This window comes from Herpailurus yagouaroundi, unplaced genomic scaffold (genome assembly GCF_014898765.1).
Source record: "Herpailurus yagouaroundi ecotype Mexico unplaced genomic scaffold, PumYag 100, whole genome shotgun sequence".
NCBI classification, from domain to species: domain Eukaryota; kingdom Metazoa; phylum Chordata; class Mammalia; order Carnivora; family Felidae; genus Herpailurus; species Herpailurus yagouaroundi.
Genome location: NW_024412391.1, coordinates 24,223,002 through 24,237,672, shown reverse-complemented (window position 1 = coordinate 24,237,672; position 14,671 = coordinate 24,223,002). Strand labels below are relative to the sequence as shown.

The 14,671-nt window shown below is 39.6% G+C and overlaps 1 protein-coding gene across 3 annotated transcripts in view; it reads right to left on the bottom strand.

Moving 5' to 3' along the window:
* Nucleotides 1–960: 960 nt before the first annotated feature.
* Nucleotides 961–14,671, bottom strand: part of TSPAN12 (tetraspanin 12) — a 66,015-nt gene continuing 52,304 nt past the window's right edge. For all 3 annotated transcript variants that reach the window (XM_040472143.1, XM_040472144.1, XM_040472145.1), the window contains one exon: nucleotides 961–2,366. In XM_040472143.1, coding sequence (XP_040328077.1) covers nucleotides 2,061–2,366 — 306 coding nt within the window. In that variant the 3' untranslated portion in view covers nucleotides 961–2,060. The remainder of the gene's footprint in view (nucleotides 2,367–14,671) is intronic.

Below are 14,671 nucleotides of genomic sequence, written 5' to 3'. Positions count from 1 at the left end.
GGCTATAAATGTCATTTGTTCCCATTAAGCAAGTGTAGTATATATAAGATGTCTGTCTAAATTTATGTTGACTCCTCTGGAGTACTAAGTCAGGTAATATATCAAAAAATCTAAAGTCTAAAAATGTGGAAATTGGCTTTTATTTAAAATTTGCAGATTTTCAACTGAGGTCAACACAATATGTACTTACTCTTCCTGTGACTGAGACACATCAACCAAAAAGCAGCCATTTAGATAATTTGACCATTATCCAAATAATTCAAATAATAGTCATAGCTGTCTCGATTCCATGGGCATTTTAGGTGAAGTTATGGGGAGCTGGATGTTGAGGAAATTATAAAAAAGGACACTTTTGGTTCTGACTGAGCAAGGAATTTACTCAGTTTTTATTTGAATCTATGGGAGAGATAAAATCTGGCAGTTAATTTCAAATGTTGCATTTCTTAGACTCATTTGCTTCTAAAAGTTACTTGAATTAACTGGGATGTGAAAACATTGAGAAGATGAATCAGCATGAATGTGCATATTTTTATGTTCTAGCAAACAACTACATTATTTATCATTTAGCTCAAAAACGAACCTGAAAAGTAAGTGGGCATCTTTTTGTCTTTTCTCACTGAGGATACATCCTCTTATAGATTAGTTCCAGAGTTTGGCAATCATTATTGTTACTTTACTTAATCATTTCTTCTTATATTTCTCTCCCCTTGCCAATCATCGTGAGAGGTAAAAGTGTTCATCGTGTATAAAAATTAGACACAGACAAATTATTACTCTCTAGAAAATATTTATTGACACATTTTAATTTTCTTTTCATTTTCTAATAAACGTTATACACAAAATACAGTAAAATGCACTCTCCCCATTTCAAATAAATATATTTTACTCTTCTAAAAAATTTAATAATCTGTGTAATTCACCACAGTATCTTAATCAGTGAAATAAAGTGAAGAAAATCTCTAAATTGTCACTTATTTTAATGATTCTCTTGGCATTTTGCTGGAGAGAAGGGACAGTATTCTCTATGGAGCTGTATTCAAACTTGTGGACTATTGCCTATTGTTTGGAGAAGACAAAGGCTTTAAAAAGTGTTGAGTGTCAAAAAGAGCCTTAGTTTGGGAGAAAGGCAGCATCCAAGATTTTGCTAAATGAACTACCGTTATGTGCAAACTTCCTTGGAATATTTCCTAGAGACCAGACGACATTCTGACTTAAAATGATTCCTATGCATCACACTGGCAATCTTTCAAAATTAGTGGTTAAGTGTTTAAATTAACAGTTATGTACGTAATATAAGCCCAAGACGGATTTTTAAAGCTCTATTACAGGAAAGGTTAACAATAATGGTGCTATACAGGACAAATTTATCCTTTCCACTCACAACTGTTATTCTTAACATTATAAGAACTGAAATCTACTGAATTATACAGACTTACCACAGACTCTTATATACACATAGATCCCTGATCAGTTTAAGACAATGTGTTAATTTGCTCTTGTTAAGTAACAAGAAAATTTTAGTAATCAGAAAAAAAATCACATTTAGATAGTCACCAATCTTCAAAGTTTTCTTATGTATAATCAACCCACTCTCCAAAAACTATGTCACCAAGTAATACAATTCATTAATACTGCCTAACTTCCTGTGTTAGCCGTTCATTGGTACTTGAAATACTAGCAAGCTTATGAAAGTAAATCAAACTTTACTGTGGCTCCAATGCCACCAGAGCATGGCTTGTTTACATGGATGCAGAAATGCTGGTCAAACTAAGCCAAAGCATGAGCCTCAAAGAATAACTGTGTTCAGTAAAAATCTTACACAGGCTATAAAGTGGGTATTGGATCTGTCCTCAGCATTATAAAGGGCATCAACCGTTGTCCAGGTGGTGACTTACAAAATGGCATTTTTCCCTCTTCACTTTAAAGGGTAGAAAATTATATGCTCCGGCATTCCTTATGGCAACATTCTTATTTCGACACATTTCTGAAACAGATAAGTGTGTGCTCAAGAATGCACGAGTCCAATAAAATAAATTTGTAGTTTCCTTCTTTGACATCCTCTATAATTCCTCCATCTCGAAGTGTGTAGTAAAGCTGTTTGCCATAGATGTGTGTTCAAAGATCCTCGACAGGCTTGGTTTCAACAGTTCTACTGAGTGACATGACAGGTGCTGAGTCGTGTCATTCTTCAGGGACATCATTTGGTCTGTCCCAGGCTCCCTTCGATCATAGTAGAGAGCCCAGAGCAGAGTAATGGTGAGAATCATGGCCAGGATCTGTGTCACTCCAATGGAGATCCCCAGAAACCTTAGCACCTGCAGTTGTTTGGTTCCCCTCAAAAAGGAATACATTTTCTTCCCACAACCCTGTAAAAGAAATAACACAGTCAGTATTACTTTGGGTATGTCACGAAGGGTCAAATAGTGAAAACAAACAATCTGTGCCAGTTAATGGAACCAAACAACTGGAATCTTAACAGTTTAACACAGTGACTCTCAGCAGGGAACACCTATGAGAAACTGGAGGGGAGATGGAGAGGAGCACTTTTTGAAAAGCCTGCCCAGGTGATTCTGATGAGCTTACTCCTTTTTCTGTCTTCCTCACCACCTGACATTGAGAATCACCAGCACAAAACACAACTAGAGCAGGGTTGGTAACCTTTTGTTTGTGTCTTTGTTTGTAAAGGGTCAGATAGTAAATCTTGAAGCAAATCTTTGCCGGCCATATGGTCTCTATTGCAATCACTCATCTCTGCCACTGTAACAAGCAAGCCACCATAGACAATATGGAAATGAATGCATATGGCTGGCTGCCTTCCAGTGAAACCTCATGAACCAAAAAAGCAGTAGGCCACATTTGGGGCACAGGCCATAGACTGCTGACCGCTGATATAGACTGATCCAGATTTTGCAACAATGTTTCCTTATTATTGTTGGTATTCACTGTTAGGTTATAGCTCATTGGTGGAAGCCCAGCTACCCAGCCTGAGTGGCAGAGCCCAGGCTGTGGACTGACTGGTGACTGCAGGGTGGCCCGCCGACAGTGAAGCTTCTTGTCCTCCCGCTTTTAGGTAATTCGGCCTTAAAAGTACCTGGGGTATTGTCTGTTGGGGAATTGCCCTCGGCAGGCCCCCTGGGAAAAGAACCATTAGGGAAGAAGATAAGGTTCCGCAAGAAATTGTGCGGCCTTACGTTTAGCCCTTGCCATTCCCTATGGAGGCTCCTCTACTTACAGGAAGGATGGCCTCATGCAGGTGCCAGCAAAGGCGGCCAACGAAGGAGAGACATATGGATCCGAAAGCCCCACTCCGGTAACTAAGGAGTGTATCTATGGACATAGGTCACTCTGACCCCTGGGCCCACTTGGCCCCCAGGAGGCATTCCAGATGATGATTGAACCTAGTCGGTTAAAGTACAGAATGGTTCATTGGTTCCTAGGTGCATTGTCTCTCTGAGAATGTATAAGGCGTGGGTTTCTAAGGCCCTCTTGGCCCCCTTCCTGGCACCTCGGACACAGGCGAACACTTTTGTTCTTCAAAACCACAAATGGTTCAGGGAAACAACTAAGAGGTCATGTCCCTGAAACTGTTCCACTTGAGGTGTTGAGAGATAAATTACCTTTCGTGAGAACAGCAAAGCAAATGCTTTATAAATTATAGATAAACATAGATACATAATAAAAACAATAAAAGAAATTAATCAATAAGCAAAGGGCAGGAGGGAACGTTATGGCAAAACAATCATGTTATTCCTTATGGGGTAATTAGACAAAGGAACGTTTTCAAAATTAGATAATGTTAGAAAAACATAGATGACATATGTTACAAGGAAATCACTAGCATATATAATGCCACGTTTACTGCAATAAATCAGCCAGTTCAACACACTGCTGTTGTCCGTGTCCATTTTTATTTTTGTTTTGTTTTATTTTCACTTTTTCGCCGACACCGTTCATCCTTCGGGAACCCCTGGACCTGCTGGAGCTGGACTCCGGCAGCTCATTTGGTCACAGACTTGTCCCCAAGGATCAGGAACGTTTGCCCAGTCTGCTGCTGAAACTTGCTGATAGGTGGAAATTAATCTATTCCCTTTCACCTACCATCACACACTTCTGTCCACTGCCTGAGAAGAAATACAAAATGGGGGAAGGGGTGTTCCTGGCATGGCATCGAGTCTTAGTTGGATTTATTTATAGACAGAGAGAGTGCATACGTGAGCAAACCAGGGAGGGGAAGATGGAGCCCGACACAGTCCTCAATCTCACGATTTTGAGATCTTGATCTGAGCCAAAATCAAGAGTTGGATGCTTAACTAACTGACCCACCTGGGTGCCCCAAGTAAGGGTTTGAAAAGTATCTTTGGTTTCCCTACACGCTAAAGACACCTGACTTAAAAGGATTAGCAAAGTTTCTGTTTGTATTTAATTTTAAGTATAAAAGGCTAAGGAGTGCTTGTGGTAGACAGAAGAGAATTTTGAAAGAAAAAGAGAAGAGGGGAAGAAAGGGAAAGAAAAACTATGACTAAAGATAATGGCGGGGGCAGGAGGTGCAAAGGAAAGGAGGGAGAATGCAACTAACAACTGTCCAAGTCACTTCTCCAGTGAACAAAGCAGAGAGAACCTGCCAAGTCTCTATTGAATCCACAACAAAGAAATGATAATTCCCTCTTCCAAAGGGAAGCTGATTCTAAATGAAGGTGAAAATCTAGGAAAGAATTTTATAATAATAAATTTCAAGGACTTGGAAGATTCTGAGTCTCTGCTCTACTTGGAAGAGAACAAATTTGCCTGCCACAGTTTCATGAACTTTGGCAGAAGACAGAGGCCAAGGACTTTATTACTCATAGCAATAGCAACAGCCAGAGTATGTGCCAGTTCCTCGAGATCCAAGTGCAACATGGAGACAACCAGATGATACCTGCACACAGTGGACTGCATTATGAAAGAGAAACCTGAAGTTTAGGGAACCCTAATCTTTCATAATGGGCAGTAAGCATAAATGTCCTTTGCATCGGAGAAAGATATCATCTTTATTATACTGGACAGTAAATAAACCTGCCCTTTTCTTGGAAGGGAGACACCATCTCTATCTTCAAGGCTGTTTCTGTGCAAAAGCCCTTGAAAAGACAGTCCAGAACAAAGGCATCCATTGCTTCTGCATATAAGACATGAAGAAATGCAAGAGACCCATGGGAAATTATCTCCTAACAAGAAGAATTTGACTTTTCAAAACTTTTGTTCTGAGTTTGTGCAGTGATTCATTCTGCTTACCCTATTGAGGCAGCTACTTGAATAAAAAGAAATTGATAATTACATTGAAAATTTCCTCCTTGGGGATAAGTTGGATAAGCGTCCAACTTCGGCTCGGGTCATGATCTCATGGTTCATGAGTTCGAGCCCCACATCAGGCTCTGTGCTGACAGCTCAGAACCTGGAGCCTGCTTCGGATTCTGTGCCTCCCTCTCTCTCTCTCTCTCTCTCTCTGTCCCTCCCCTGCTCGTGTTGTTTCTCTCTCTCAAAAATAAACAAAACAACATTTTTTTTAAAAATTGCCTCCTTGTTTTCTTCTCTAGATATCACAAAGAACTCAACTAAATCAAGGGAAGCAAGACTACTGAATCAGTTGTGAATCTGTGCATTATGTTGGAGAAGAAGAATGAACAATACATAATTCTTAGATTTCCAAAGGCATTGATCAGTAACTTTACTCCAATAAGTCATTATGTTCAAGAAATACAAAATCATGTAAAACGAGTCCTAGACATGCTTCAAGAACTTTTTCTGGTAAATCATGTAATGCAAATTAACAGCAAAAGATTAGCTAAACTTCATCAATTTCACCAAAAATGAACTTACAATATTTATAATTTAATACTACTTAACATGGGTTTAATAAAATCACTTCTTCGGCCATCTTACCTTTTTAATACACACACAAAATGCATGTATGCACACACATGCACACACAGTCTGTGGGAAACCAAAATAGCTGTCACAGAGAAAATTCACCGAAGTTCAAATACCTTTCAAAGAATTTCATTGAGCTAGTTCATCAGAGCCCTCTCACCCTTATGTTTATGTGTAATTCTAACAAGTATCCTTGCATGACACAGTATAGAATAATAGTTAAGACCATGAACCGCAGAGCCAGAATTCTGAGTTTCATATCCCTGCTCCATTTACAAGCTATGTGACTTTGGACAAGTTACTTAATCTCTCTGTGCTTCAGTTTTCTCATCTAACCTGATGAGGTTTTTTGGGGTGATTGTGGGGGGTCTGGAGCCAATGGCCAAGAAAGAATTCTTGAAGATGTCTTCAGTGCAAAAGGGTGATTTTATTAAAGCACGGGACAGGTCTGGTGGGCAGAAAGAGCTACCTGGGACCATGAGGAGAGACTGGTTTTATACTATGGGGTTGGGGGAAGTAAAGTCCAGAGGAAGTTTCCAGTGAGATTTTCCTATGCTAAAGAAGACTCCCAGGATACTGGAGGCCTAGCTATTGTCAAGCTAGGGTTGTTTTTCCCTCTAGCAAAGCATTAACATTAAGACAGCAGGGAGTTCCTGGAGAAACACTTTACTCTGCCAGCCTCAAGTATTTGTCAATGGGCTGCAGGTTATAAGGAAATTAAATTCTATCTGCCATTTCCTCTGTCTTTGTTTCCCACACCAGGCCCACTAAGGATTAGAAAGCTCAAATTAAAATAGACAAAACATTAGGGCGCCTGGGTGGCTCAGTCAGTTAAGCATTTCTCAGGTCGTGATCTTGGTTTGGGGAGTTGGAGTCCCATGTTGGGCTCTGTGCTTACAGCTTCGATCCTGGAGCCTGCTTAGAATTCTGTGTCTCCCTCTCTCTGTGCACTCCCCCAATGGCACTCTCTCTTTCTCAAAAAAAAAAAAAAAAAAAATTAAATTAAATTAAATTAAATTAAAATTTAATTAAAAATCAAAAAATAAAATGATAGAAAATCTATATAAAGCAAGTATGAATAAACAGGTACAAGGAAGGTACAACATTTTTTAAAAGAGAATGAAAATACCAAATCACAGCATTGTGCCATCTCTGAGTATTGATGCAACAGCCCTTGCTCACAGGAGCCAAAGTGGCTGATGCTGTTTTTCAGGGCAGTGAAGTAACTATCTAAAATGATTATTTGCCACTGATACATTAGATCACTAGCCTTCTCATGGAGCAGAGAAGTATTAATTTCTTTTTGGTTTATTTATTTCTTTTGAGAGAGAGAGAGAGCATGCACAAGTGGAGAAGGAACAGAGAGAGAATCCCAAGCAGGATCTGCACCATCAGCACAGCCCGATGTGGGGCGCAAACCCACGAACGGTGAACCATGAGATCATGACCTGAGCTGAAACCGAGAGTCGGAAGCTTAACCAACTGAGCCACCCAGGCGCCCCAAAAGCCATTTTATATAGTTTGGAAAGGGTCACATTAAAGATAGTTAAATTTAAAAGCTTTAGCTTCAAACAACCGGAAATTAATTTATATAGATACATTATTTAACATCATTGCTAAGTAAGGCAGTACCAGATCACCACATCCATCTTTAGAAAAAAGAAATGGATATAAAATGGCAGCGGATTATGTTTAGTTAATTCCTTACCTATATTCATCAGTACTTAGAATAAAAATGGATGTTTAATAAGTAAATAAAGGATTAGTTAGAATAGATAAATCAATAATTTGGTAATAAAAATTAAAACAAACTTCAGAATTAAATGTAAACCATTCAAGAAATACATATGCTAATGATTCAATCCTGTGAAATACCGTAAGTCAATTATCATTTGATTTTTACTTTTTCAGTTGTCACTGGTACTTAAATTTTACCTGTATAGTTCTTCTTCTTGTTCTTCTTTTGTGGCACCATGTTATGAATGGGGTAGCATTATCATGATATATAGTTCTTATTGTCATAAGATCTCCCACCCCTTTTGACTAACTCATTCTAACTTGAAAAACTGTGCAGGAAAGGTAACGTTTCTTGTTTAAATCAGTGAGTAAAATCAAGCAGAGACTGATAACCAAACTACAGTCTATTGTGTTTCACATTTTGGCTTTGGGGAAAGTCTGTTCTAATTATATTTTAAACAACCACATTTGTAAAAAGGGTATAGTAAACTATATCCTCTGGGATTGTTTGGGGGATGTGATATACTAGCTAACACTGAATGTTCTAGAGTGGGAGGAGACCTTGTAAGTTAACAAGTTCAAGTTTTAACCTTTAAAAATATGGCTAAAAACCACTTCCAGAACATCAACAAAACTGGCAGAGAAAGGACCTCTATATAGTTTCTCTTCCACATAAGTAATGAAAGCATTAGCAAAAATTGTCACAATCAACTTTTTTAGAACTCTGAAAATTAACCAGAGCTTGTAGCCACCTGAGGAGCATTATTCAGAAGTACCTGAGTCTCAGTAAGAACAGCAAGCTCTGTCACATTGTAATTAGCCCTCTCCCATCCCCTCTCCCCAGCTCTGCAGCAGCCTTGAAAATCAACAGCCCATAATTATGGTGAAAACCAGTGGCCTGGAAGCCAGAGGCAACAGAATATGACTGGAGTTCCTTCAAAGCCCCAGTCTCAGATAACTGTCATTATTTGTCCTATCTGGCGGTACCCTGGAAGACCTCATTTGCAAGGTTGTTTTTATTTGAACCTGAGTTGGAGCTCAACCGGGCAACAGCCTTTTCCCTGGGGGTATTTGTCAAAAGCACCCAGAGGAACACTGAGGCTGCCTGAAGCAGTGCATAATAACTGCACACAATGAGCTGGTCAAAAAGCTTAAAAAGAAAATCTGGGGGAATGAGAAGTCCACAGGGGCCTTGGCAAAGCTCTGGGATACTTGTGGAACTTTCCAAAGTTACACACAAGAACAGGGCAGTGCTTATGTTCAGGGCCGTGTGCATGCTAAGGGAAGACCTAAGAAGGCCCTGCAATCTTACCTCTGGCTAACTTTGAGGCTCTGCGCACCCTTGACAAAGACCGGGAGGCTTATTGGTTCCAGGCATCTTAAGGAAATCTCTGATCATTCATTAACTGTCCCTAAGTTAACAGGGCAGACTTTAGTGGCCACACATGACAAAGAATACAGATTTTACAGAATTGATTCAGGAAGGTCACTAATGAATAAACAAGCAACAACAAACTCTGGGGAGGGAGGAGAATCTGATTTCCAGAGTTGCCACATTATATTATTTACAATGTCCAGTTCTCAACAACAATAACAAAAATTACAAGGTGTGCAAAGATACAGGAAAGAATGACTCCCATACAAACAAAAAAAAAGTCTTCAACGAAAATGCACTTCAAATGAGAGGAATTCACTGCCCCACTAGACAGTTTTGTCCACGCTTGAACAACATTAATACTTAAGCTTTTCCTTATTGGAACCTATCTTCTTAATAAGATGCATTGGTCCTGGGTCTGCTCTCAAACTCTTCTATAAGGTAGAGAGTCATATTTGAAGAGCCATCACTTTCCCTTGAACTATTCTCTTCTCCAAACTAAATATTCCCAATTCCCTCAAGTTTTCCAGATATATACATGTCATCAGCCTACTGAGCTCTTTTTGGATTGTGCTGATTTGGTCCATGTTTCTTTGAAAATAACACTGATTTTTAACTTTAAAAACTAGAAAATGCAGTAAAATATTAGTGTGGCAGAGCGCCTCCCTAAGGAATGTGGTGAACATCTCGAGACATGGGAAGGCAACCTGGCTATGTGTGCATGCATGACATTCCTCATGGCTCTGTAACACAGACTGCACATTCAGACTGTATGTTACCATATATGGGAGACAAAGGAGCAAAAACTGTACAAGAGGCAACCCCTTACTGCGCCCAGGGCTCAGCCTTTTGGGTCTTAGCCCTCTGAGCCCGTGCTGACATGAACAAAGCTGCTTCCTGGAAAGAAAAACCTCGGTGTCCCGACTCTGTGACTCACTACTACATTAGGACAACCAAGACTGTTTGAATGAGTTTGGATCCTGGGCAAAAAGCTTTGTCAGGTTCCCCAGAAGTGTGGACATGGGATCGTATCATATGACACATAGTAAGGACCCAGCCTCCTTCTGGATCTTGGGGACACTAAAGATTATTTCCATGTCAAGGTGGGCAAGGGCTGTTTATTCAAGGCAAAGGTCTTAGATTCCTCAATTTATGTAACAATATGTCAGCCTTATCACTACCTTATTTAGTTTATAAGGCATACAGATAACCCCTCAAGCAAGACAGAATTTTAATACTTAAGTTTGTCATTAGAATTCATTAAATACAAATCTCTCTATACTGCACACAATTTGATATTTTTTTGATGATTCTGAGGGCATTGTAGAAATTTGCAGTACATCAGGCATCGTGCTGAATATTTGTGAATCATTTACACAATTACTTAAAGTTAAGGATTAATTTTCCAAAAGAATAGTTCTCTTCTTGAGGACAATATTTTTCTGGATTTCTATATAAGCATTGTCCTCCTTAGCCGCTCTCTTCCATTCTGTGCCTTTGAATAAAATCACTCTGAACACAAGTTGTGAGCTTATTTTCAGTCAGTCAGATAATCATGCATAAGGTTTACACTTTTCAGTGCAGACTTGGGACACTTTTGCTGAAAACCAAGACACCAAGTCTAGAGAAGAAAAAAAAAATACAGATGTGTCTCTATACACTCTATTGTACTATTCATAGAGATTTAGTTGCATAAACAAACATTTCTGTTGAGTGAGTCAAAGAGGAAACAGAAATGTTAGAGTTCAAAACCGCATTCCATTTCACAAAGGGTGTTTTATTCAGAATTGGAAAGAACTCAATTACACTTATTTGCTTTTCTCAAAATAAAATACTCTAAGTTGATTCACCTTGAATGTGTTTTCTTCCTACATAAAGCTATGTTAGTCCTACATTAATAACTTCAGAAAACTCAAAGGTATGAATACGCATGTGGTCTAACCTACTTTACTTGCTGCAGTATTAAAATCCTGGTCAACTATTAACTATAAATAATAACACTAACTTTTTATTAGAGAAAAAAATCACTAATCCCTACGTTTCCTAGAATCTATTGGAAGGCATGTCAGGATGCTTCATTTTACTTGAGGAAATGATACACTTGAAATTATGCTCTGATCTATCTCCAAAATGATTTTCTAAAATTGGAAGCACCCCATGGCTTTTTGTTATTCAATATTCACAAGCAACAGAGAAAAAAATTAGGCAGACTTCTAATCAGCTTATGAAGATAAAGTATGAATTAAGTCTAGGTGCCAATACACACCAGTATTGATATTTTTCTAATTGATGTTTGGTAATAAACGTGGCTCTCAAGTTTGAAATGACTGTTTAATTATCACGTACAAATATATAATCTTCAGCCTTATTTCTTCTAAAATTAAAAAAGTGAATGTGCTTCATGAGTCTGTGATCTTTACACAGGTTGGACCAAATGTTCTCCACTGATAATCATAAGTGCTGCAGGGAAATGAATCCTTCCTTTAAAAAAATTAAATAGCAAGTAATAAAATTCACCATAGGACTTTCTGTTCTCGTTAAGGGTAAGGCTAACCAAACCCGTGCATTGGAAATGCAGTAGAAAAAGTCCGGTCCCTGGTATCTCTATTAATTCTCACAATATCCCCATTGGATAGACAGAGTCACCAAATTTAAAAGACTGCATCTACTGAATATTTTTCAATTTTTACAGAAAGATGTGGTTGTAAAGAGACAACAGAGTCAGAAAACCCAGACAGTGCTGTTCTCCCTTGTGAGGCCGGCTCCTGCAGCAGGCGCTCCCTGATTGACTGAGCAGAAGCATATTTACAAGCTGCTCATTCAAACGTTATCTCTCATTGGGCCCTTTGGCCGCCTAAGTTTCATCTATAAGAAGAAGGGAGGTGTTAAAACAAGTGAAGTCAGAAACCACATGAAGGCCCCAAAATCTTGACCTCAAAATCTACCTTCAGCCAGCACAGATATATAGAACCAGAAAATGCTTACCCTTCCTGTCTTTAACTAGCAAAACCGAGTGCAATTTGGCTAGTTAAAGATCTAATTATAGATCGTTAATTATTCTATTTACTTTAATAAATGTTAATAATTAAGTTATTATTGTCATTACTGTCATTAGCTACCGCCATGCATTGGAGATTTGTGTTTATTATATGCCAAGTGGTTTGGTAAGGGTTTCTCATTACAAAGCTTGATTTATCTTTGTAATGCAAGAGTGAGGTAGGTAGTATTATTATCTCATTATAAAAATTAAGCCATTGAGGTTTACAAGTGAAAAAAAATCTACAAACATTCAGCTTATTCCTCACCATGTATTCCATATCTCAAAATTTTAGTGTCTAAAATCTGGGCTTTGGAATCAAATAGATCTAAGCTCAGTCACTGACTAGCTATGACACAGGACTACGTCACTTAGCCTCTTTGTGTCTCACTTTTCTCATCTGTAAAATGGAGATAATAATACCGCACCTTAATGGAACTATTTTAGGGCTTTAATGAGGTAATGCATGTTTATAGAGCTATATAAATGTGTACCTTATTTAAAAATTCCTAGGTGGACTTTCCAATCCCTAATTTACCTTAACTCTCAGCTATGACTGGTAGGATTTACTACAAACAGGCACTGTTCTAATGGCTTTAATGTGTTCATTCACTCTCCAGACAACCCTGAGATGGGTACTTTGGTTATCCTCATTTTGTAGGCAAAAAGAATGAAACACAGAGACAGGAACACCTTGCTCGCGATCACACAGCTAGTAAGGCGCAGAGTGAAGATTTAACCTCAAGAGTCTGACTTCAGAGCCTGATCTTCACCTCTGAGCCATGCTTCCTCACTCAAGAAAACTCATTCCTAAAACCCTCTCCTTCCTTGACTTCAATAGGTGGGGCTCCTCCTCTGCCCAAGTGGTGCCACTCCCTAAATTTTGTCCTCTGTCGCATATGTCACACCATCTCTTTGTGGGACCTGATCTCCTCCCCATGCATTCATTGCCTCATCTACACTGATAACACCTGTAAACTGTTAGTCCCCCCCACCTGCTCCAGGCTGTTTTCTACTTCTTCATAGTAATCAGTGTTGTCTATGGGAATGCAGTCTCCTAGCCAGAGGCCACATTTCCCAGCCTCCCTTGCAACTCAGCAGGGCCAAGTGAGCCCTTGCCAATGAAATGTGAGCAGAGGTGATGAGTGTAGAGCTGCACACACTGGATGTTCTCCTTCCCATGTCTTCCTTCCCTCTGACCGGAATTGGAGAAAAACAGGAGCAATTTTGGGAGGCAGCTATTAAAAAAAGGTGGAATTGTCTCACTATCCTGGGTCCCTGGATGAAGGCGGCAGAGCTGTCTGGCGGTCTGGCCCACCTGACTGGTTTATGGGAGAAAAATGGACTCCCACCTTATTCAACTCATTGCATATGGAATTAGCTCTTTCCCTGATCGGTCCGCACAAAATCCACATCTCTGACTGAATTAGGTCTACTGAGCTTTATATTTTCTACTGGTTTCTGCACACCAAGTACTTGACAGGAACCTTAAACCCAGCATTTCCAAGAAGGACCCAGTCAAATCCAACCTATCTCCTCAGTAAATGGCTTCTTTATCCAACCAGGATCCGAGTCCAAGGCTAGTGTCCTTACAGCTTCCCTGTCATTCGCTCTGCACAACCAGTTCATCATTTTGTTTATTCCCCCTCAAATCACTCACATTCATCCCTTCCCTCTGTCCTCAATGGCACAACCTGAATCCCAGCCCTTATCATCACTCACATGAATCACCTGCAACAGTTTCCTACCTCTCTTCCAGGCCTCAAGACCTAGTCCTTAGCTCCACTCCTCTTCACAAGGGCGACACAATAATTTCAAGGCACAAATCTAAGATTGTTACTTTGTGAAGTACTTCTTTCAGGTCAAAATATTAAAATGGCTTTCTTATGAGTAAATTCTAAAGGTGAACCTTGCAAGTCTTCATTAACAAAGCAAAAGAAGAAAAGTCATTTGAACGGTGACTAGGTAACGGGAAACCTACAAGTGAACTGTGCCAGAAAGAGAGGGAAAGAAAAGAAGAACGCATTTGTATACCTTAGGCAAAATCAGCAGAACAGTTCAAGGCCCCGTTAGATAAAGCAAAGCCTAAGATAAAAGGGATGTTCCCCCCACCAAGCACAAACTGGTCCTGCAGGGCTCTGAATGATAAAACAGATATCACCCCAAGTCAGAGTGAACCTGACCCCTGCGGGCAGTTGCTGAGGAGATAATGAAGTCAGCAGAGAGGCAGGAGGGAGTGTCTTTGACTTCATATAAAAGAACCCTGTGAATGGAACTTCTTGGGGATATTCCATCTAAATAACCACTGAGCCTGAAAGCTGCCTACCGATTACTATCTGTGCAGGAGGTTCTGTGTGTGTTTATCTGAGAATGGAGCTTCATTATTAATAAATCAGAATCCCATGACTACTCAGCGTTAAGCTTTCCTGTCATAATAATGCCTCAACTTTGTGAATGTGCTTGCCTTTCTACTTGGCAACTACTCACAGACTTTAGCATAAAATTCATGCGGTAGCAGGATTTACGGGGCTCTTCGTAATCCAGCGTAATCCAGCGCCTGCCCTGGCCAGCAAGCCAGGAAGGCCCTCTCGCCCCAGGCTCCAGCTCTAAGGTGGCAC